The 22,048-nt window shown below is 32.7% G+C and overlaps 1 protein-coding gene across 2 annotated transcripts; it reads right to left on the reverse strand.

Annotated features, from left to right (window-relative positions):
- Nucleotides 1-7: 7 nt before the first annotated feature.
- LOC127805973 (calmodulin-binding receptor-like cytoplasmic kinase 3) lies at nucleotides 8-10,803 on the reverse strand. 2 transcript variants are annotated; one of them, XM_052342847.1, is made up of 8 exons: nucleotides 10,636-10,803; nucleotides 9,460-10,001; nucleotides 9,062-9,310; nucleotides 8,473-8,735; nucleotides 2,680-2,845; nucleotides 2,503-2,592; nucleotides 1,149-1,447; nucleotides 8-699 (listed from the first exon to the last, which is right to left on the reverse strand). In XM_052342847.1, exons 2-8 carry the CDS (start codon nucleotides 9,755-9,757, stop codon nucleotides 490-492), a joined length of 1,575 nt encoding a protein of 524 aa, XP_052198807.1. In that variant the 5' UTR covers nucleotides 9,758-10,001; nucleotides 10,636-10,803; the 3' UTR covers nucleotides 8-489. The 2 variants fall into 2 exon arrangements, with proteins under 2 accessions (XP_052198807.1, XP_052198808.1); XM_052342848.1 differs by having other exon boundaries at nucleotides 9,460-10,042.
- Between the last annotated feature and the right edge of the window lie 11,245 nt (nucleotides 10,804-22,048).

Here is a 22,048-nt window from a genome sequence, read left to right on the forward strand (position 1 = left end):
GAATAAGTTCACATCATCCATTTTAAAATTCCCATTTCAAGAGTAAGTTCACATCATCCATAACAGGAATAAGTTCAACTAACCTAAATATAGTCCACAAGCTTTCCTTTCTGATTGCAGTATACTCGGAAAATTGACTCCAACAGATTAGAATAATGCCTTGATATATTGTTGTAGCGGCATAATGAAAAACCTAACCAACATATTGGAACAACTGCAAGTTTCTTTTTGGCAACACATCATCGACAAACGATTCTTGTCATCACACTAGCAGAATTATTTCACCAAATGAAATATCTTCTGGTGTTTTCCTATGAACAGATGCTTGTGTGAATTAGCCTACGGCAGGCATGAAAACACATCTTTAGGAATGTAACAGTGGAACAAGATACTACGAGAAACCCAAGTAAGGTTTACCTTCACAGGGGTGTTGCTTTACAGTGAAAGAAACAGAAATGAATCTGGAAACAAACATTTAACTCGCCCTTATTACCCTCTCCTTCCACTTCGAAGATAATCCATCCTAATTGACCATAAGTGTTCCCCCACGATTTTCATGTCTGGACGATCAGCTCGCGTTGGTGCTGCACAGAGGATTGCCAAATCGAACATTTTCACCAGTATGTCATTGTCGACCACTTCCTGCATCAGAGGATCCACCATCTCCTGGTTTCTTCCTTCACCGTGGTACTTGAAGGCCTGCACAATGTAGATCAGGGAGAGTTAGAATTCAGTCTGCTTACCCTACCGTGATGCCGCACTTGTACACTCCTATTCAACATATGTATGTTGAACAATATTGGTTCACGGATCAACTCTTTACATTAGGCTGTGAATTTCCCCTGCACTAAATGTGTGTTGGAGAATATTAACACAATGGATTTAACTTATCCCCAAAGTGTGAATGATATCCTCACATAAAAACTTCCCTAGTTATCAAAAGATGGAAGTTGGGAAGTCCTACTTTCGAACTTGGCTTGAGCTCAGGCAGCCAAAAAGAGATATTGCCTGAAATTGTAGTATTATCATGTTTGTGCCATCAACGAGCTACTCATTTACAGAATATATGCACTGCTGTAAATCTTTCATGTGGTGTTACATATGTGATAGAACATAGATCTAGTCAATTAAGGAGAGGATGAACTTACCCATCTAAGTGTTATCCTTTCATCAGGAGGTTTCTTGGCGTCCACAGGGCGCCGCCCTGTTAATATTTCTAGTAATAATACCCCAAATGAGTATACATCACTTTTAGGGGTCAGTTGGTAGGTCTTCATATAGTCAGGATCAAGGTAACCAAGAGTTCCTTTCACTTTGGTTGAGATGTGTGTTTTATCAGACTCCATTGAACCGAGTCTTGCAAATCCAAAATCAGCTACTTTTGCTCTCATGCCCTCTGTGAGGAGAATATTGGATGATTTTACATCCCGGTGTATAATTTGCTTTTCTGTTGCAAGAACATCTAAGTTAGAACCATCAAGTGGCTTAAAAATACAAAATATTGGCATGCGCAGAAACGGAGAGGACAAATCATGCAATTTTGCAGAAGATAGCACAGCATCTACATAAAAAGGAAAGGCTTAAACTCAATTATACAAGTTATAAAGCTAATCTCAGGCTTTCTTTTCAATTTTCCTTTTCTATATTACTGTTCCTTGGTTCATATTTTGAAAAAACAATCCAATTTGTGACTCTATAAACCTTGATGGTCAAAAACTAAGAAAAATGCAAGCCTGGACTCCAGATTCATATGTACATATTATATACTCCAATTTCTTTAAATGAGGAAATATATACTAGAAAGGGCCTCGGAATAGTGTTGAACATAACCTAACGGCGTTTTACAGAATGTAAATGATCAAGGGCATTACACAGATCAAATGACCATTTAACATATTTGAAAAACGAAGGATGTAAATAGTAATCGAGAATGTTGGGAGTCTTGGGACAAAGTCAAAAAGTAAATGCCATGTCAATAGTTAGAAAGTTGTCTTATAATTTTACTCCTAAAAGCTTATTTTTCAACAATACAATTTTTACATGTTTTTCCAAATATTATATAATAACAGTTTTAATTGATCGAAAAATGCTTTCTAATGCCTGTGTTACTATTTTGAGATTTATATGTATCATTATTCAATATTATCGTTTCCAAGGAATTTTTGAACCATGTTTCTCATTTCCATTTCATTTGTTATTTCCCATATCAATCAAGATTCAGTGTAGCTAAGACACGAATGTTTGAATTAGGATCAATGGCATCAGAAAAAAAAAAAAAAAGTTGCCAGCTTAACCTAGCGCATATGTGCAGGTCATAACATACAAGCAATTCGAAGTAACCTAGTGTATATCCATTGGCATAAAATTCAAGCGATTTGAGATGATAACAAACTTTAAAGAAGACCTAGCACCAAAACATGGAAAAGACTAATTGTGCTGGAGTAGAAAAGGGTATATGAATCTCAACCTACAAACAAAGTGATTAAATAAAAGTATGCTCACCTGAATAGAGATGGAGATAAGTTAGGGCATGGGCAATATCAATGGAGATCTCAAGTCGCTGATTAAAATCTAAAATTTTACCACGTTGACCTGCCAGCAGCAATGGCCACATTACGATAGGTAGATTTACTACCAAAATTAGCATTTAACCAATCCCTTACAATCTGATGATCTTACCATCCAAATGTTCTCTAAGGGTACCGTTTGGCACAAACTCAGTAATGATGACACGTTCGTGGCCTTTCTCTATAAAACCAAGCAGTTTCACTAGATTTCGGTGATCAATCTTGGCCAGAAGATCAACTTCACTCCTGAACTCAGCATTTAGATCTTCGAAGTGTTCCTGTGTTTTTTCAGTAAACATCAAAAGATTTTTTTTAAGCAAAAGCACTAGATGCATGTAAAAAGAAAAGTTGTTCACAGTGGACAACGCTCCTAGCTTTGCAAGGGTTGGATCAGGGTCATATTAAACATAAAAATTTATACATGCAACAATGCATTGAGCAATCACATGGATGGGTAGAGCTACTCATATAAACAAAATCAGCTAGCAATAATCACCAAGTACAACAAGTATTGCAAAAGCACTTGAGATGAAGTGGGAAATGGACATTCATCTCTTATCAGTCACATAGAAAACAAACTCTATCTTATGCTAGTCCCCACCTGGCTACCTATATTTGTTTTTGAGAATAGATAAAAAAGTGTTCATGTATCCTGTTTAGCCTGAGTAGCACTCACTAAGATATATGCACATTCAACTAGCTCACCGCTATAGGTTCAATCAATTATGGAACAGGCAAAAATCATGAAACCTTCCTTAACCTGTCTATGCAGTAAAGACTAGACACATTCTCCCCTATCACTTGTGGGTTTCTTCCTCACTTTGTGCATGTATGTTTTTTTTGGGTGGGGTTTTTTTTTTTTTTTTTTTTTTTGGGGGGGGGGGGGGGGGTGTTTATGGTCCTTGTGGTGTTTACTGTGGCTACAGGGGACCGACCCTCAACAAAGTGCCAAGAGAACTAGCATAACTTGTCCGACATAGCAATCATATACACTTGACCATCACTAATTTGGAAAGTTGCCTTGAATGTCATTTGGATTTGTCTAAGTTGGTGAAATACGCATGTCAAACACGACATTTTGGATAGGACATGCCCTATGTCCAGACATGTTTAGTTGGATATGAGTTCAATAAATATGTTATAATTTATTAATCAATAAATATGTTATAATAATAATAATAATAATAATATACAGGGGCGGATGCAGCAAGTTGGGGTGGACTGGGCTGGGCTGGGGGTGGGCTGAATTTGATCTGGGCTGAATTTTGCCTTAAAATTTTTCATTTTATTGTGGGCTGCCCTGGGCTTCAGCCCAGGGCAGCTCACACATGGATCCGCCCCTGATAATATATGAAACTATGTTCAAAACTCCCACTTTATCTACGTTACATGAACTTTTTTGTTTCCACTTATGCAACCATATCCGTCATATAAGACAAGGACAAGGATAAGGATATGAGATACATGTCCAACATATATAACCACATCAGACGCTTGGATCCTCTAATTTTTAATGATGTTTGAAGAAAAAGAAGCTCATTTTAGCATTTTCAGGACTCTAACATGGATGAGGGATTAAAACCTCATTTTCCCTCTAAATTTCATTTTATTTGGAGAATATTTCTAGACAATACTAGCATTTTATTCCAAAATATTATGCAATGTATATCATATTTAACTGTTTGACAATGTGTCCATGTGCCCATATCCACCTTCTAGATGCATACTTCAAAGTTATGAGATGAAGGATTTAGCCATGCCTGAGACATGATGATGGAGGGCAAGGAAACAAATATTTGGGAGATATTATTCTAGGCTCAATGATAAATGGGTAATGTTTGTCATTAACATTTATGAACTAGTGCTTGTACTTAGTTCTGCATCACGAGCCCACACCCACACCCAATACTCATATATATATATATATATTGTTGAATACACATGATACTCATATTGAGTTCATGCAATGTAGCATCTATGCATAAATAGTCAAGCACTAGTTTATAAATGTCATACTAAATAATAAAAGAATATTTAAAACTTTAGCTATATTCTTTTGTCCTTATACGTGAGAATTTGACGAGTCCAATGTTTGGATGCATACCTGCACCCCAACATGTACTTGATTCCATGTAACATTCCCAAGGAATTCAAATATATTATTTTGTCAACTAAAGAGTTAATCCATATTTCCTATAGTTTAAAATCAGTAGGTGGATGCCCATTGAAATAGGTGTCTAGCATGGAGGAAAATGGAAGGAAGAGTGCTGATCTGCTAGATAGTCACTAAGCGAATACAATAGAAAGTGGCAGCATCAGGGACAGCACTTCCCAATCATCGAAAAAGACAAAGGAACGAACTTGAGAGCTGTTGTGTTGTTGTTAGGTGTGATCCAAAATTTTTTGTTAAAGTAGGGGACAATATTAAATAAAAAATATACATGTTAGAGATGAACACAACATGTTAGAATGTTGTCTCAAGTAGATCCAGTTTTTTAAAGCAGTCAAATGAGTCGGATTTATGGGTTTAGTCAGGCGGTTTCTTAGCTTTGTAATTAGTTTTAAGTTTGAGGGTAAAATCGGGAATGTCTAATCCTATTTCAAGTCTTAGAGTTTATCGCCTATTATTCTATAAATAGGGCAGGGGTCTAGGCTTATGCGGAAGCTCATATTCTCACGAGTAAGTTCAAGAGTAAAGGCTGCGTGTTCAAGAAATAGTCTTTATAATCTTGGAGAGACTTGTAATCGTGAGGCGAGTGTGTACTGCTATCATTCTGAATTAAAGAGGCTGCTATCAAGAGGCTTTAAGAGGCTGGATGTAGGGTTGTCCTAAGGGCAATCTGAACCAGGATAATCTGTTGTGTTCATCTTGTGGTTTGGTTTTATTTTTTGTCATTTACATTCTGTTTTTCATTGTCATTCATTTGTTTTCTGTTATCATTGAAATCCGAGTGTGCGCACAAGGGTGAGGTTGAGAATTCTGTCCAAGAAGTCTAACTCTAAGTGCTCCTAAGTTAACACAACACTCCCACAAATTTCCTCAACTCAATAGCTCACCTTAATCACTCTCACACCCTAGAACACAACCGATATGTGAAACACACAAGAGAATAAAAGAAACAACAATAACACGAAGAAATTTATCCTGGTTCAGTCTCAGAATGAGACCTACGTCTAGATTGCTAATACACCTCCAATCCACTATCTTGAAAACCTTTCAGGATGATTACAAAGAGAACCTTAATTCTACCTAGCCCATATACCCTGAAAGCTAGTAGAATTCCGAGATTACAAGACTATACCCAGCCTTTCTCTCAACCTCTCACTCAATCCCAAACACAAGATAGAAACCAAAAATAACCCTTCTCAGAATGAAGCACACAACACTGATGATTATACCCCTATCCCACGATCCCTATTTATAAGCTATAGGGCCTGTGATTTACAAGGTGATAACTAACAGACCGACTGACCGAAAATAACTAACTTAACCGGTCAGTCATCCTTCTAGAAAACAGACATTCTAGAAGTATTATACATCTAACTTTACAACAGACAAATATAACATACAAATGTTGCAATACAATGTTCCCGTTTACACATCTATCCTAATCTAATACAAATGACATAACAATACAAATTATTTTCTAATTGATAGCTAAAAGAAATTTAAAATAAAATAAAATAATTTTCTAATTGATAGCTAAAGGAAATTAAAAGTGAAAGTTAAATATTAGTTCCTAAAATGAAATTTCAATTGAGTTTTCAAATATAACAAAAGAAAAGTTGATAAAAATTAGAGTTCCGACAACAATATTATGCATGTGTTCTACAATCATAAGGCGTACTTTATAGTAACAAAAAAAAAAAAAAAAAACAGTGACAAACTAAAAACTATCCAAACTAAATAGTAATTGATAGTTTATACCCTTTTATTTTATTATCAACAACAACAACATATCAGGCCTTTATCCCACTATGTGGAGTCGGCTACATGAATTCTAGACTTCCATGTATTTCTGTCTTTTGTCATATATTCATTTAGATCCATACATTTCATATCAAACTTTAATGTCTCTCCCAAAGTTTTCTTGAGTCTGCCTCTACCTCTTTTTTTGACTAATTATTCCATTTCATCAACTCTCCTCACAGGAGCGTCTATTGGTCTCCTTCTCACATGACCAAACCATCTTAGTCTAGTCTCTCTCATCTTCTCCTCGATTGGCACTACTCCTACCTTATTACGAATAACTTCATTTCTAATCTTATCATTCCTTGTATGGCTGCACATCTATCTTAACATCCTCATCTCCGCTACACTCATCTTTTTCTCATACTGGTATTTGATTGTCCAACATTCTGAGCCATATAGCAAGACTGGTCTTATAGTTATCCTATAGAATTTTTCTTTCAGTTTTAATGGGATGTTACCATCATATAACACCCCCGATACATTTCTCTATTTTAGCCAACCTGCCTTAATTCTATGTGTGATATCCTCATGAACTTCATGCCCTTTTATTTTATCATTTGACCAAAATCCAAATAGTTGGTGAAGACAAATATGACATAAATCACTGACTCAAAAGTAGAAGGAAATTTCCACCACTTCTACAAGATCACAAGTAATTTGACCTACATCAAAAAATAGAATTGCAAATGAGTTGTAAAAGAAGTACTTGACCAAGGTATGTCATAAATAAATTTAGTATCAGGCAAATACCTTGCATTTACCCATTTATCATTAAAAAGAAAAGTTAAAAGGCTTGAAAAAAAATTAAAAAAATAAGAAATGAATATAGGTTCAGTGGGAGCAAGTGTCACCACTGGAACAACATAGGTCCACACAAGGTTGTCATTGATGTATTATTCCAACAATTTATAGTGGAATGTTTAGACCGTTGTCTTTAGGTATGGGAATGTGGGTATAATGTAAGACAACCAAAATTTTGGCTGGCCTCCAACTTCTATGACTCGTCAAGACCAAGCCTCCTCAAGTGAGGAAAGGCAACCCCTAAAAGGAACATGTAACTTTAGTCTTCAATTCACAAATCCTTGATAGTCTTGTGCAGAGATTTATATGGTCAAAATCATGACATGGTCAGATATCAATAGTTATCTGCACAGATCAACATGGTAAAGGAGACATCTCATAGGAAGGAGGGGAAGCATGGAGTGCACTTCTAGAAATTCTGGTCAACTGAGTTGAGGAGGAGATAGGTGAGTATCCTTAATGGAAAGCACCATTGTGGCCAAGGTCCTTGCAGAACTCAAAGATCAGTTGAGTCAAGAATGTGCCAGAGTGTCTGGGCAGCTCAAGTAAGAGAGTTTCCCTTAGCCGATTAGAGGAGCCAGACCACCCTCATAACCAGGGGTGGATCTGAGAATTTTATGTATTAGGGACAATTTATAATCTAGCATGTGCTTTTTTGTTGTGCATACAATTCGTGGCTGAAAGCTGATCTACAGAAATCAATTGGATTTTTTGAACTGTTGGGGTTGCAAAGGGATAATTAACATAAACCTTCTTGAGGTTTGTCATAATGTTAACTTTACAGAGATCTACTTAGATTATTTCTAACCTAACAAAGACCTACCTAAGGTTTAAATCTTTATGGAGGAAAATTTTGTAAAAACAATCAACAGGGTGATGATCATTCTAAGCTGTTGATTTGAAAAAGGATCCAGATAAATGCTAAGAGGTCCCAGTATATTATGATACCAGTCCTCCATTTACTTATGCCACATCTGCTTGATATTTATCTTGCTTCAGTACTGAGAATTTCACAAACATTTTAAGGAAACTAAAAGCTAATTTGAACATCAATTTCGTTTCCTAATTTGCTTGGTCTTACAACATGGAGAAGATAGTAAATTCTAAGCCTTGGGAGGAAAATCAGCTTACCTTCTTTGCTCGCTTTATGGCAACCACTTGACCATCAGGTAACTTGCCCTTGTAGACCGTTCCAAAGCCTCCTTCACCAACCATCGCTGAGAGTGAAAAGTTGTGGGTGGCCTTGGCAACCTGACTCATAGTTAAATGAATCGATCCAACCCTTTGAAGTTGTGGAGACATGGAGAATCTAGAAGGGCTAGGAGGCACTCGTAGTGGACTGGCAGGGACCTTTTCGCGGACAGGACTCATTTGTGCATGGAAAACTGAACCCACTGCAAGAACATGATTATATTTGTCAATGGCCATTAGCAACCCATTGAGCCAAATCTCAGTGGTGAAAAGCTATGCTAGCAAAAACTGTGACACAAAGCAAATGCAGTACATAAACATGGTCTACACACCATAAGGAAGCTAACTACAACCAATCTTGCGGTTCATGGGATTTCTTCTATAACATAAAAGCATATTCTAGTCAAGGTGAAGTTGATGATTGACATTAAATTTTAGTTTCAACTTCATAAAATTTCTAAATCATATATATTGAGGGAAATCAAAATGTGAGTGTGAACAACCAAAACATGAGGATACTGTAACTTACTTGAGGCTTCGTCGTTCGAAAGAATATGAGCTGTTGGTTTCTTTCTTGCACGAAAGCACGGACACAGTAAACTGCAGCACAGAATAAAAACCCCAGGCACAGACACAGCCAACTTCTTTGGGCTTAACAAAGATTTGTAACTGTCTTTGTCTTGACTCGTGTGGCTGTTCTGGAGAAAATGATGTCTCCCAGAATCTTCTCGAACAAACTTGTCTAAAAGCTTCCTTCCTGCCTTAGAAGGCAACTCACCTGCGAAACAGCATGAAAGAAACTGCTTTTATGCAGCAGACATCACAATCTTACCATGATAGCAGCACAAAAGCATGAAATATCTTTCCTAAAATTACCACCACAGAAATGTAAAAAAAAAAAAAAAGCGTCACTGTAATAGGTTGTACCTAATGGGTGATCCAATCCACATAAATGATTTACTAGGTCTCCTGTAATGAGGCAGTGGTTTGCATGGTACACTTGAAGGGCCTTGCAGAACAAATCTTTATCAAGTAATTTCCCGTTTATGTAAAAGATATCATGATCCAAGTTGCTGTAGTAGCTGATGTGATCGGTGCCACAAACCTTTAACTGTACCAACAACTCAGAGGCAAAGATTATGGGCCATTGCACCACCAGTAAGAAGCTCCAAATAATTACTGCCATTCTCAATGAGATATTACACCTAAATTTCATCCTTCGCATTCATGATATAGTGGAACCATCACTAAACTCATGAATTACCATCACCGATAACAAAAGAAGAGTATCTGACGGGACAGGAGAAGTACAATGTGCAGGCACCTCACACTTTCGGCAACTGAAGTATAATCCCCACAAACCAAACTGATTTAAGGAGAACGGACCGGTTACTGAAGGATTAAAAGTCCGGAATCAAACATTCTAACAGTTGAAGGTTCAAAAGTGCTCCATATAAGCAGTTCAGCAGCTGCAATCACCACCGAAGACGGCAAGCAAACTATTGAATACCTAGCTCAGCAAATTAAAAAGTAAAGCATCCATATAAATAAAAGCTGAAAGCACAAAGGTCATCTTATATCAATCAAATATCTGAAAGCACATTTAGTTTCTTATATTCATTCCAGCAGAGTGACAAACTTCCAAACCCAGAAGTTCTAACTCTGAAGGACCAATAAACAAAACGGCTACACTACCATGTACCAAAAACCTCACTACTAGAAAGAATTCTCAAATTCCCAATTCACCAAATCCGCAAATGAGAGAAACCAGATGCCTTGGGGCTCAAACTCAAAGAAAACCGATAATCAACAGGTGAAATTAGGGTTTCAAGGAGGAGCCTTTGCTGCAAACTAATATCACAAAGTCGCACCAAATTCTCTCGGACCCACTTCAGTACACCAACAAACGACACAAACCCAGATGAGAAAGCAACTAAACCTCAAAACTCAACAATCAAATCCAAGTGCCGAGACTTTCCGGCGACCGAGAAAGAAAATTTAGACAAGCACCACATATATCGATTTTGCATATATGTAGGTTTGCAGGGTCGAAGAAGCAAAACAATTTTCAATTCAACGAAGTTGAGTGATAGAGATCCAAACCTGGCTGGCGGCTGAAGTTAGAGACGACCAACTGACCAAGAAGACCAGAATCAGCTGGATTTTTCGTCAAAAAATAATCAAATGGTTGGAATGACCGGCCTAAATAATGTAGAAGATGGTGGCCTCTGGCGTAACACATCGCCGTCTACACCTACCTATGTACAATAATATTCACATGCATATACACATATACATATAACATGAGACATACATATACATAAATCGATTTCCTGTACATATGTATCCATTCCGACGTGGCAAATTATTGACCGTTGGCGCTGACTCACTCTTATACGAAACCCAACCGGGCAAGCTGTCCCACGTGGGTTGATTTTTGGTGTTAGGATTCCGACGATGATTGGAGGGCTGGGATTCCCTCAAAACTGCTCAACTCTCTCGGCCCATGGGATTGAAGATTACTGGGGAGCGGCCTCCTCATGATTATCCAATTTGGAAAATTAAACATACAAAAATCGTCACATCCTTCGAATGATGTTCCAAAACTCTTCTTTTTTTTTTTATCCCATGATGTGACGGTTTTAAAATCTGAAAAAGATCTTAAGATTTCTTTGAAAAATAGTAAGAAAATACATTAGTGCCTTCTAGTCCCACTTTTCTTCCTACCCAGATTTGTTTGATGGTGGCATTTATATTTGGGCCAAGCCCATCAATGCTTTGGTTGGTTACAGATTTTAATGGTTAATTTAAGTTTGGGCTCGAACCTTATTTGGGCCCATTCAATTCATTAGATGTAGGGCTTTCCCCAAACCAACATGGGCCAGGCCTTACTCTAAAGCCCACGTTTATAAACAATCAGCACATGGCTTCTAAAATTGAGTAATGCTATTAATCTCGATCGAAAATGTTTAATTGATATTATATATTTATTTAAAAAAATATAAAAAAATAAAATTTACTGATCTTCCTTTCTTCTTCAAAAAAAAATATTTTTACATGGATTGTCAAATCACTGCTGTTAATCTCTATTAGAGATGAATAACATTTTTCTTTAAAATTGTGGAATACTTCTAACTAAAAAATTACAAAAATCATAATTTGCTATCCAAAAAATGTTAGATTAATTCAAAATAGTGATTTGATCCACCATTAACTTAAAATCAAAGTTAGGAATGATAAATATAATCCAAGTTTGATAAATTTTGAAAAAAATAAATAAATTAGGCTAAACCAGCACGAAAATGCTAATTTTGACACTTAGAAGTGATAATTCTATATTGATGTATTATTATAATGTATGTTTAATTAATATAATCATATTACATTAATTATCACTCTTAAACATCCACATAATCATGATGGTGACATGAGTGAGTGATTTAGACATTTTGATGTACCACAGTGAGTAGTAGTTGCCTTATCCAGAAGTTGAGGTAAGCACCATTTTCATGGCGAATGGTGAGATTTTCTAGAAAAGCTAATTTTGGGGGTCTGGACAAAAACACACAGAAAGAGGCACCTTCCAGATGGATGAAGATATTGCAAGAAAATTCCTATGATTTGTGTAGTGTTGCAAGTGGACAATCCTGGCTTTATTTTTCTCTTTTTTATGGCATCTGGGAAGAACTCTCTCCAATGCTTCCTATCTCTGCTGCCAATGGCTTGGCACCACCACACCCATCAAGCCAATGTCAACAAGGACCATGCTATTCGGTCTCATGGGCAGTTGGGTCTTTATTTGTATTTTAATTTTGGCCCCTTTTATAGAATCCAAAGTATTCTTCTTTTGATAAATTAGATTCATCTCTTCTTTTGTCCTTTCTCCCTTGGCTAGCAGTACGTTTAGCATTGCTACAATGTTATGCATTCATTTTTACTTACAAGGATTATAGTTTTTAATCACAAAACTATAGCATGCCTAGGAGAGACAACAAAAAGTTATCTCCAAGTGAGAAGTGTAAATTTTTTTTGAATAATTGTCTTAACTAGTGTTTGCTAATCAAAATATAGATTGAAAAATATAAAATATAAGAAAAATTCTAAACTTTTGTACTTTTCAACGCGTTTGTTAAATTTATATATCGTTTTTCAAATATATTTATCTCTCATCCTCTTAAATAAACATATTTTGAATCTTATCGATAAAAAAAATAGCACGTATATTTTTCAGTGAATTCTAAAAAATTTAACAAACAGTTTGATAAAAATCTTAAAATGTTTGTCGATATATATTTTTGTAACATCCTGCATCGAGCGATAGAAAGGTCCGAGACAACTTACCCTAATGGGCCTACGCAAACTTCACAGGAGGATCACTCATTTTTGGATTTTCCCAGATCAGCACGCTTAACTTGGGAGTTCTTTGCCTACATTCAGCTCAAAAGGTATCCAGCTGGTGTTATTTCTTTCCTTACTTATTCTCGATATATATTACCCTTCTCTAGACTCTTGGGACATTACACATATCGTGTCATCATCATAGGGCTCGTAGCTACAGGTCAACTCTTAGCTCTCGCCCTTCAACGACCAGGAGCCACATCGCACTTATGAGCCCCTCAGTGGTTGCCATCTGGGCAACCGATGTGGGACGAACCCGGTGCATCAGGGTAAGTTGTCCCGGACCTTCCTATTGCTCGATCCGGAGTGTTACAAAAATATGTGTCAACATTTGGCGCCGTCTGTGAGAATTCCCCCTAATGGTCCCTACAACCCCCGATAAAAAAGAAGTCAATAAAGCTCCACCACACCTGCGAGAGGGGATAGTGTGGATGCACTGGGTTCATCCCACATCGGTTGCCCAGAGGGCAAACATTAAGGGGCTCGTAAGTACAATGGGGCTCCTGGCCGTTAAAGGGCAAGAGCTAAGAGTTGACTCGCAACTGTGGCCCCCATGATCATGACACAATGTGTGTAATACCCCAAGAGTCCAGAGAAATGTAGTATATATTAAGAATAAGTAAGGAAGAAAATAACATCAGCTTGATACATTTTTTGCTGAATGTAGGCAAAGAACTCCCAAAAGTTAAGCGTGCTTGACCTGAAAAAATCCAACGATGGTGACCCCTCTGGGAAGTTCGCGTAGACTCATTAGGGTAAGTTGTACCGGACCTTCCTATTACTCGATGCGGTGTGTTACAAAAATGTGTGTCGACAGCTTCCAAGTCTTATCGACACATTCTATATATTGGTTCAAAAAATATTCAAATATTATCTTAATATAGTTTTATTTTACTCATTTTAACAAATACTATCTTAATAAGTGAGATGCTATATGAAATATGTAATATCCTAGTATTTTAAGATAATAATAATTAATTTTTTTGTATTTAAAATATTTTTTAACATCCATTAGATATTATAAATGAGAAAACTAATGGGTTTAGAGTTAGTGGGCTAAGTTGAAAAAGTAAAAGCTAAGTAAATGGGCTTAGAGTTAGTGAGTTAAGTTGGAAAAAAATAAAAAACTAAGTAAATGGATTAATTAGTAGGCTAAGAAAGTAAGTTTAAAATTAATGAACTAAATAAAAGAATAATCTATTCAAAAGAAGATTTAGTAGAAAATAATTAAGGTGGCAAAATAATATATCTTGCAATAATAAGTTAATGTTTAAAACACAATATCCAAGGCCAGCTCAAGTACATGGGGCCCCTAGGGGTGTGCATTCTCTCTCTCTCTCTCACACTATTGCTGGAGACTCGCCATCTTTGCGTCTCACCGTCTCCTCCTAGCTCTTCTTGCTCTTGGTCTTGACAGTTGGCACTTGACGGCCTTGCCTCCTTCTAGGCAGGGTCGACAATGGTAGTCTCGCCTTTGCATATTTTTTTAGAGCCCTATTTTTGGGGCGACCTCACCTCCTCTGCATATTTTTTGGGCCCCCTTTTTGGGGGTTGCCGATTGATTGGCCGTCAACGGCCTTGCCTTTTTTTAGATAAGACCGATGGCTTCTGCAACTTTTTACTTTTTTGTAGGCCCATTTTTTAGAAGGCCCTAGACGTAAGCTTCACTAGCCTATGTCTTAAATCGGCTCTAACAATACCTATCATAAATAATATCATTATATTATAAAGACTATACATATTTAATGCCTAGACAGGCATATTAAATTAGGTAAAACCTGGATAGGCACTAGGGTGGTTTTGCCTTTTGGTTGTCATCCTCCATGCCTCTGTCAGTGTAGTTGTGGTAGTACTTCTTCATTCATGTCTTTTTCTTTCAATTAAATTAGATCATGTGAACCCTAATCTTGCCATTTGCTGTACCAGAAGGCTGGATTGGGCACATGCATGCTTTATAATGCCTGCTCCCAAATGTCTCCATCTTGACCAGTTCTTGCCCACTTAATTTCTTTCTACTTCTTTTAGTGTTAAACTCACAATTTTGCGACACTTTTGTGAAGAAATTCAAAACCATGATGGAAGCCTATAATCAAATTGGGGCAAAACCTTACGTGCCATACTCTAAACTAGCCCACCCTACACGTTCATAGGCCGCCTTCAGCCGCTTCTTTTAGTATGTTCCACCAAATTAAGAAAAAAATTATTTTATTCTTTCACCAATGTAATTGGTCAGTCTTATACTCCACTTAGATCATATTAATGGATTATTTATTTTTTAATTAAATTTGTTATTTTTAAGATACAATAATAAATTTGACAATAATAAATTTAATTATCAGAAGAAGTCATCATCAAACCACCTTAATCTATAAAAAAGAAAACAGTTAAAGAGTGCAAGAGACTCTCTAAAAAAATACTCTAATACTTAAATTAGACACAAAGAGTGATAAAAGTCTGAGAGCAATATTTACACCAACATCAAAAAATATATTTTTTTTAAAATGAGTTATTACTTATTTATAGAAAAGTGTGAAATAATCTAAAGTGTTCAAAGATTATAATTCTTATAAATAATATTTATTTTAATTAATTTTAATTTAAATGAGACTATAATTATTATAGATAACGTCTATTTTGTATAAATGATGTTTATTTTATTTTATTTTATTTTATTTTTTAGATGAAATCTATTAAGAATGATTGACTATCCCTTTTTTGAAATAATTTTTAACTTTCAAAGTTATATAGTTTACGCGTTTTGTGGAACCTTCCCTTATTTGGAAAAATACTTCGATGATGCATCAAATTTCCTGTGCACTTGACTGGACACTGGGACAACGAGTTAACGCCATGGCTTGCGGTTGTGGACTGTATCACGACCTTGGGCTGTAGACGGGTCATGGCTTACAGCTGCGGTCCTTTAGGGTCACTTGGGCCACGAGGTTATCACGTGCTTTCTTTTCATTTCGTCCATTTGGATTGATCAATTGATTTAATTAATTTATTTTATTTTATTTTATCTTTTTGCACTATATCTTATCAAAAACTAATATAAGACTAAATAAAAATTGAACCCATAATTTTTATGTTTCATAAGTAAGATTTTGTCACTTACAAATTAGAAGTCAAGACTCAAATCGGTTAAATCCACAATTTTCAACCCTATAAAGTAATATTTTTAAATTATTATTTTAATTAAACAAAAAGATATAAAAGAGGTGTCGGATTGTTGCCATTTTCGGAAAAGGAACATTTACAAGAGACAAGTTTGGAAAAATTATTTAATTTAATAAGAAGTACATCAAATTATAAAAATACTTTTTGGACACGTAGCCAGATTTACGTTGTCACACACACTTTAGAATACCTAAATTAATGATTTGACGGGACAAAGTAGCGTCACCTTTGATATATTTTGCAACAATCATAGCCTAAAGTGGGGCCCCTCTTACCATCCTTTTGTGACACTCATTGAGTTTGGATGCACCGGCTGCCAATTTTCATTGATAATTTTGTGTTTTTTTAATAGATTTTTTTAAAAAAACAATACTATTTAAAGATTTTTCTTTCTCGAAATATTATTTTAAATTATATTAGATTATAATTGAGGTTTTCAGATAACTAAAATTTTAGATAAAATTATTAGAATAATAGTCCAAATAATATATTTTATTTTTAATATTTGAATACTTTTTGTTGATTGATAAACCATTTCAAAGCAATTAGATATTTTATTTAATGGATAAAATATTTTAAAATTTATATATTTATTATGAATTAATAAAAATATAATAATATATTAAATGTACTTAATTTGTGCTTTTAAGGGACAAAATAAATTACAAAAAAAATTAATTTATCCATATTATTAATTTTTAAATATTAGCATAAAATTTTAATTGAAATAAATTACAAAAAAATGAGACTTTTTTAAATCGGGAGAAATCTTGAGATATTAAGTAATACTGTTGAATACCGACTGTCAAGTAAAATTTTTATTTTATTTTTATTTATATATAGTTTAATTAATTTAAATTTATTTTTTATAATTTTAAATGTTATAATTTTATATATAAATTAAATGTTATAATTTTATTTTTTAACTTTATTTTTTTTGTTGCTTTTTAAAAAATGTGACATGTCTTAAATGTGATAATTGATTGTTAGGATAAATATGTAAAGTCATGTATGGATAATCAATTTTAAAATTTTGATTATTATTATTTATATAATTAATTAATTATTTAAATTGTCTTTATTTTATATATAGTTTAATTATTTTAAATTTATTTTTTATAATTTTAAATATTATAATTTTATATATAACTTAAATGTTATAATTTTATTTTTTAACTTTATTTTTTTTGTTGCTTTTTAAAAAATATGACATATCTTAAATGTGATAATTGATTGCTAGGATAAATATGTAAAGTCATGTATGGATAATCAATTTTAAAATTTTGATTATTATTATTTATATAATTAATTATTTAAATTGTCTTTATTTTATATAGTTTAATTATTTTAAATTTATTTTTTTATAATTTTAAATATTATAATTTTATATATAACTTAAATGTTTTAATTTTATTTTTTAACTTTATTTTTGTTTGTTGCTTTCTTAAAAATGTGACATGTCTTAAATGTGATAATTGATTGTGAGAAGAAATATGTAAAGTCATATATGTATAATTAATTTTGAAAAATTGATTATTATCATTTATATAATTAATTAATTATTTAAATTATCTTTATTTTATATAGTTTAATTAATTTAAATTATAATTTTAAATGTTATAATTTTATATATAACTTAAATGTTATAATTTTATTTTTTATTTTTATTTTTTTGTTGCTTTCGTAAAAATTTGATCTGTCTTAAATATGATAATTGATTGTCAGAAGAAATATGTAAAGTCATAAATGGATAATTAATTTTGAAAATTTGATTATTATCATTTATATAATTAATTGATTATTTAAATTATTCTTATTTTATATATAGTTTAATTAATTTAAATTTATTTTTTTAATTTTTAAATGTTATAATTTTATATATAATTTAAATATTATAATTTTATTTTTTTAATTTTTTTTTGTTACTTTCTTAAAAATTTGACATGTCTTAAATATGGTAATTGATTGCGAAGAGAAATATGTAAAGTCATGGATAATCAATTTTGAAAATTTGATTATTATCATTTATATAATTAATTGATTATTTAAATTATCTTTATTTTGTATATATTTTAATTAATTTAAATTATTTTTCTTATAATTTTAAATATTATAATTTTATATATAACTTAAATATTATAATTTTATTTTACTTTCTTAAAAATTTGACATGTCTTAAATGTGATAATTAATTGTTAGGAGAAATATGTAAAGTCATGTATAAATAATCAATTTTGAAATTTTGATTATTATTATTTTATATAATTAATTGATTATTTAAATTATCTTTATTTTACATACAATTTAATTAATTTAAATTTATTTTTTATAATTTTAAATGTCATAATTTTATTTTTTAACTTAATTGATTATTGTCATTTATTTAATTCTCCTTTTTCCCATTAGTCTACACTGAAGATGTGTTATATGTTAGACTTGGAGAAATTAAATGCAAATTAAATTTGTGTTTTGAAAATTATGTTAAGTGAGTAAAATTCAAATTGTGTGGCAAAGCGTGAGAAAAAAAAGAAACTTAATGGTGGCATGTGATTTGATAAATTGAGAGAAATAGGAAAATTTGAATGAAGAGAAATTAATAAAAGAAAATAAATATCTCTCTCTCTTCTTTCTCTCCATTCCCGTTCAACCCTTCTATTTCTTCTCTTCTCATTTCTCGATTATTCTTCTCAAATTTTCTCTTATTCTTTACTTTTATTTAGTAAATTTTAACCGTATTTTTTTACACAATTTGGTCTTCTGATGTAACATAGCACCACTATTCAGTCAAGTGAGTGATATGAATGCAACTAAGAAAAATTAGGCCTTGAGGGTTCGTGTGGTATGCACATATGAGACAAATACACGTAAAAAAAAAAAAAGTCTACCCTTGAATGCATATTTCAAAATAAAGAGGTTGGTTATCGTTTTTTTTTTCTTGTTATTGTGTAATTTTTTTATTTTTTACGCATTACTTATTGTATTACATGTTAATTTAGGTTTATTTTTACATGGTTTCGGGATAGATTTATGTGCTTTTAATTGTTTGTCTATTCTTGAATGCATATAAGGAAATCTTTCAAAATTTATAATCTTTTTGTTGTATTTTCATGATTGTAACACAGTTATTTTATTTATTTTTTACTTTTTTATTGTGATTTTTATTTATTGTAACTATTAAATTATATAATTTTTACTTTAACAATTTTTTTTTTTTTTTTACGATATCCATTCATCCATGCATGGCATGGGTGATCCAGTAGTAATATATTAAATGTACTTAATTTGTGCTTTTAAGGGACAAAATTTAAAAAGAAAAGTGTGGACCCTGTTTTAGGAAGTCATCATAACCTTGTCCCCTTCCCCTTCATTGGGAAGAAGATAGATTGAATGAATTTTGACTTTTGTATTTATCTTTAGAAAAATGAAATTTTCTTTTTGAAAGTAATCAACGGTTGAAATTCACATGAAAAATGATATATTTGATTTGCTGGAATTATTGACTCAAATAGGAAGGTGATGGCTCAAAATCATCACTTTATCTTTATATTGATTTTAATAATTACTCTTTTTTTCACACTTTACATTCTTTTATCGATAAAAATGACATATATAAAAAAATTATGATGCAACCAAAGTTCTTTTGAAATTTATTTAATTAATATTTGAATTTCTTAAAACTAATCACGAATTTTGGTCATTTAAAAAGATATGACAATTTTTGAAAAATTAAGGATTAGTTGGGTAAAATTTGAATTTCTAAAATTTTTAAAATTAAAAAGTAAAAATTCAAGGAGTATTGAGTATTGTAACTTACCCTCTCGAGTAGTTTCTCGAGTTTTATTTTTTTTTTTTGGGGGGGAGGGGGGTTGGGGGAAGACAATCAATCTTGGTTAAAGGCTTTTTCTTATAAGAGGTCTTTAGAGTCAGTCCCAAAGACCTATTTGTCACGCATAACCTAATGGAGCAATTTTTTTAGATAAAATATTCAGAGAGACTCGTCTCTCACATTGCTTATCTCATGTCGTTTCACGCAATATGGTTTGCCTTTCTTTGGACCTTCTTCATTCGATGAATCATTTATTCAAATGGGTTTCTCATTAGTATCATTTCGAACTTAACCACAAGGTATTGCGTGTTGCTGAAAAAGGCATGGAATCTAGAATTCGAGGAGTTGTGCCTTTTTTGCATATGCGTGCCACGTGTCCCCATCACCAATTAATGCCTATAAATACTTCTTAATTCTTCACAACCAAGGTTATAATTTCGATCTAATTCTGATTTATTAATTCTAGATCGAATACCTCCTAACTCTTCAAGTGACTCGAACAACTCTTTCATGTAGCATTTCAAGAAAATCCTCATATAATAGGACCATCAAGTGCATAAATAATCCACATTGCATTTGCATATTTTCTCCACCATAATAGTATTTGACTTAAGTATCGGAGGGACCGCAAGTGAGAAATCTCCACGTCTTCTACCTTGTAGATCATGTCCCTAAAGCAATCTCTTCAAATATATTTCTTTGCCCTCTAAGACAACAGATCAAGCATCCCATTAATTGTGTTGGGTTCATCCAAACACTATTGTGTTCTCGCTTGACTCTATTGACTTTTTGCTAAATTTTATTAAAACAAACAAATTTCAATTATTGAAATCCGACAACAATAATAAGATTAATTTATTCTTTTTTATTTTAAAAATGTTGAATATAATATATTATGCACCTACAAAATTAAGTATGATTTATAAAAAATACCTCTTACCTCTCAAAAATTACATTTTATATATTTACATAAATTTCTCCACCTCAAACCCTATAACATCTTAAAAAGTAAAGAACTACACCTTTGTAATTTATGAAAATTTAAAAATAATAATATAACATATGATTCTAAAACTTGATTGATTGAAATATAATCATAAAAAAATGACTTCAAACTTGGAAGTTATTATCAGATAAGAATAAAACATATTTCTATTTATTAAAAAATATTTACCATTTGATTTGAAAATAAACACAGTTATAAATGATTGTATTTTTAATTCTAAAAATACCAAATCAAAATACAAAAATGCCCCTAGCAACAATCAAAATAGAAAAATAATAGAAGGGCAATTTCGTATCTTGGCATTGGGTTGAGCGTACCAACCGCTCACGCATGCACTAGAATAATCCCAATAATATTCCCTCATTTGATCAATTCCCTGTTTGAAGGTCTTCAACAAAAATTTAGAGAAAAAAAATAAATAAATTAATAAATAATGTTAAGAGGTGCCACGTATACTATTGTCTCCGATTTTTAACATTATTTTAAATTAATTAATTGATTTTAAATTAAAAAATGTCTTTATGAATTAAAAAATAGGTAGAAAGCGCACACTCTCGGCGGTACACATACCACCACACTCCCTTCATTTTCTCGACATCTGTTCCGTTAATCAAAGGCAAGCGGCTGCGGCGCATCTTTAAGCGAATACGTTTTCATTGCTTACTCTCGCGCGTGCAACGAAGCACCACTCAGGTAAAGCGGGGGGGATGAACCTTTCATGAAAACACTTATTATTTTTGGTAGTGTTATAGCAGTAAAATTTGGATAGTTTTATGTAAGAAATAGAAGGCATTTAACGCGAGATATTTTCACAATTATTAGTTAGTATATAAGAAAATTAATATTATTTTGTCTTTGAAAAATTCTTATATAAAATTAGTATTAATTAAAAATAATGTATCAGTAACATTAAAAATAATTAATATGATAACTGTATTTCTATTTTTGAACAGTGTATTTTTTAATTATATTTTGATATATGGGAATTGGAAATTTTGTTTTCTACATGATTTAGAAAACAAAATAAAATAGAAAAAAAATATATTACCTTTTGAAGCAAAAACAAAATAAATAATATAACTCCCATCTCCTATATATTAGCGGTCTTG

This window comes from Diospyros lotus, chromosome 7 (assembly GCF_014633365.1).
Source record: "Diospyros lotus cultivar Yz01 chromosome 7, ASM1463336v1, whole genome shotgun sequence".
NCBI lineage: Eukaryota > Viridiplantae > Streptophyta > Magnoliopsida > Ericales > Ebenaceae > Diospyros > Diospyros lotus.

Bases quoted from the DNA above. Each gene is read 5' to 3' on its own strand.
- LOC127805973 (XM_052342847.1), bottom strand. From the start codon at position 9,757: ATGCGAAGGATGAAATTTAGGTGTAATATCTCATTGAGAATGGCAGTA. The intron at 9,311-9,459 runs GTACAACCTATT...GCTGTTTCGCAG, and splicing joins TGGATTGGATCACCCATTAG to GTGAGTTGCCTTCTAAGGCA. The intron at 8,736-9,061 runs GTAAGTTACAGT...ATGTTCTTGCAG, and splicing joins TTCGAACGACGAAGCCTCAA to TGGGTTCAGTTTTCCATGCA.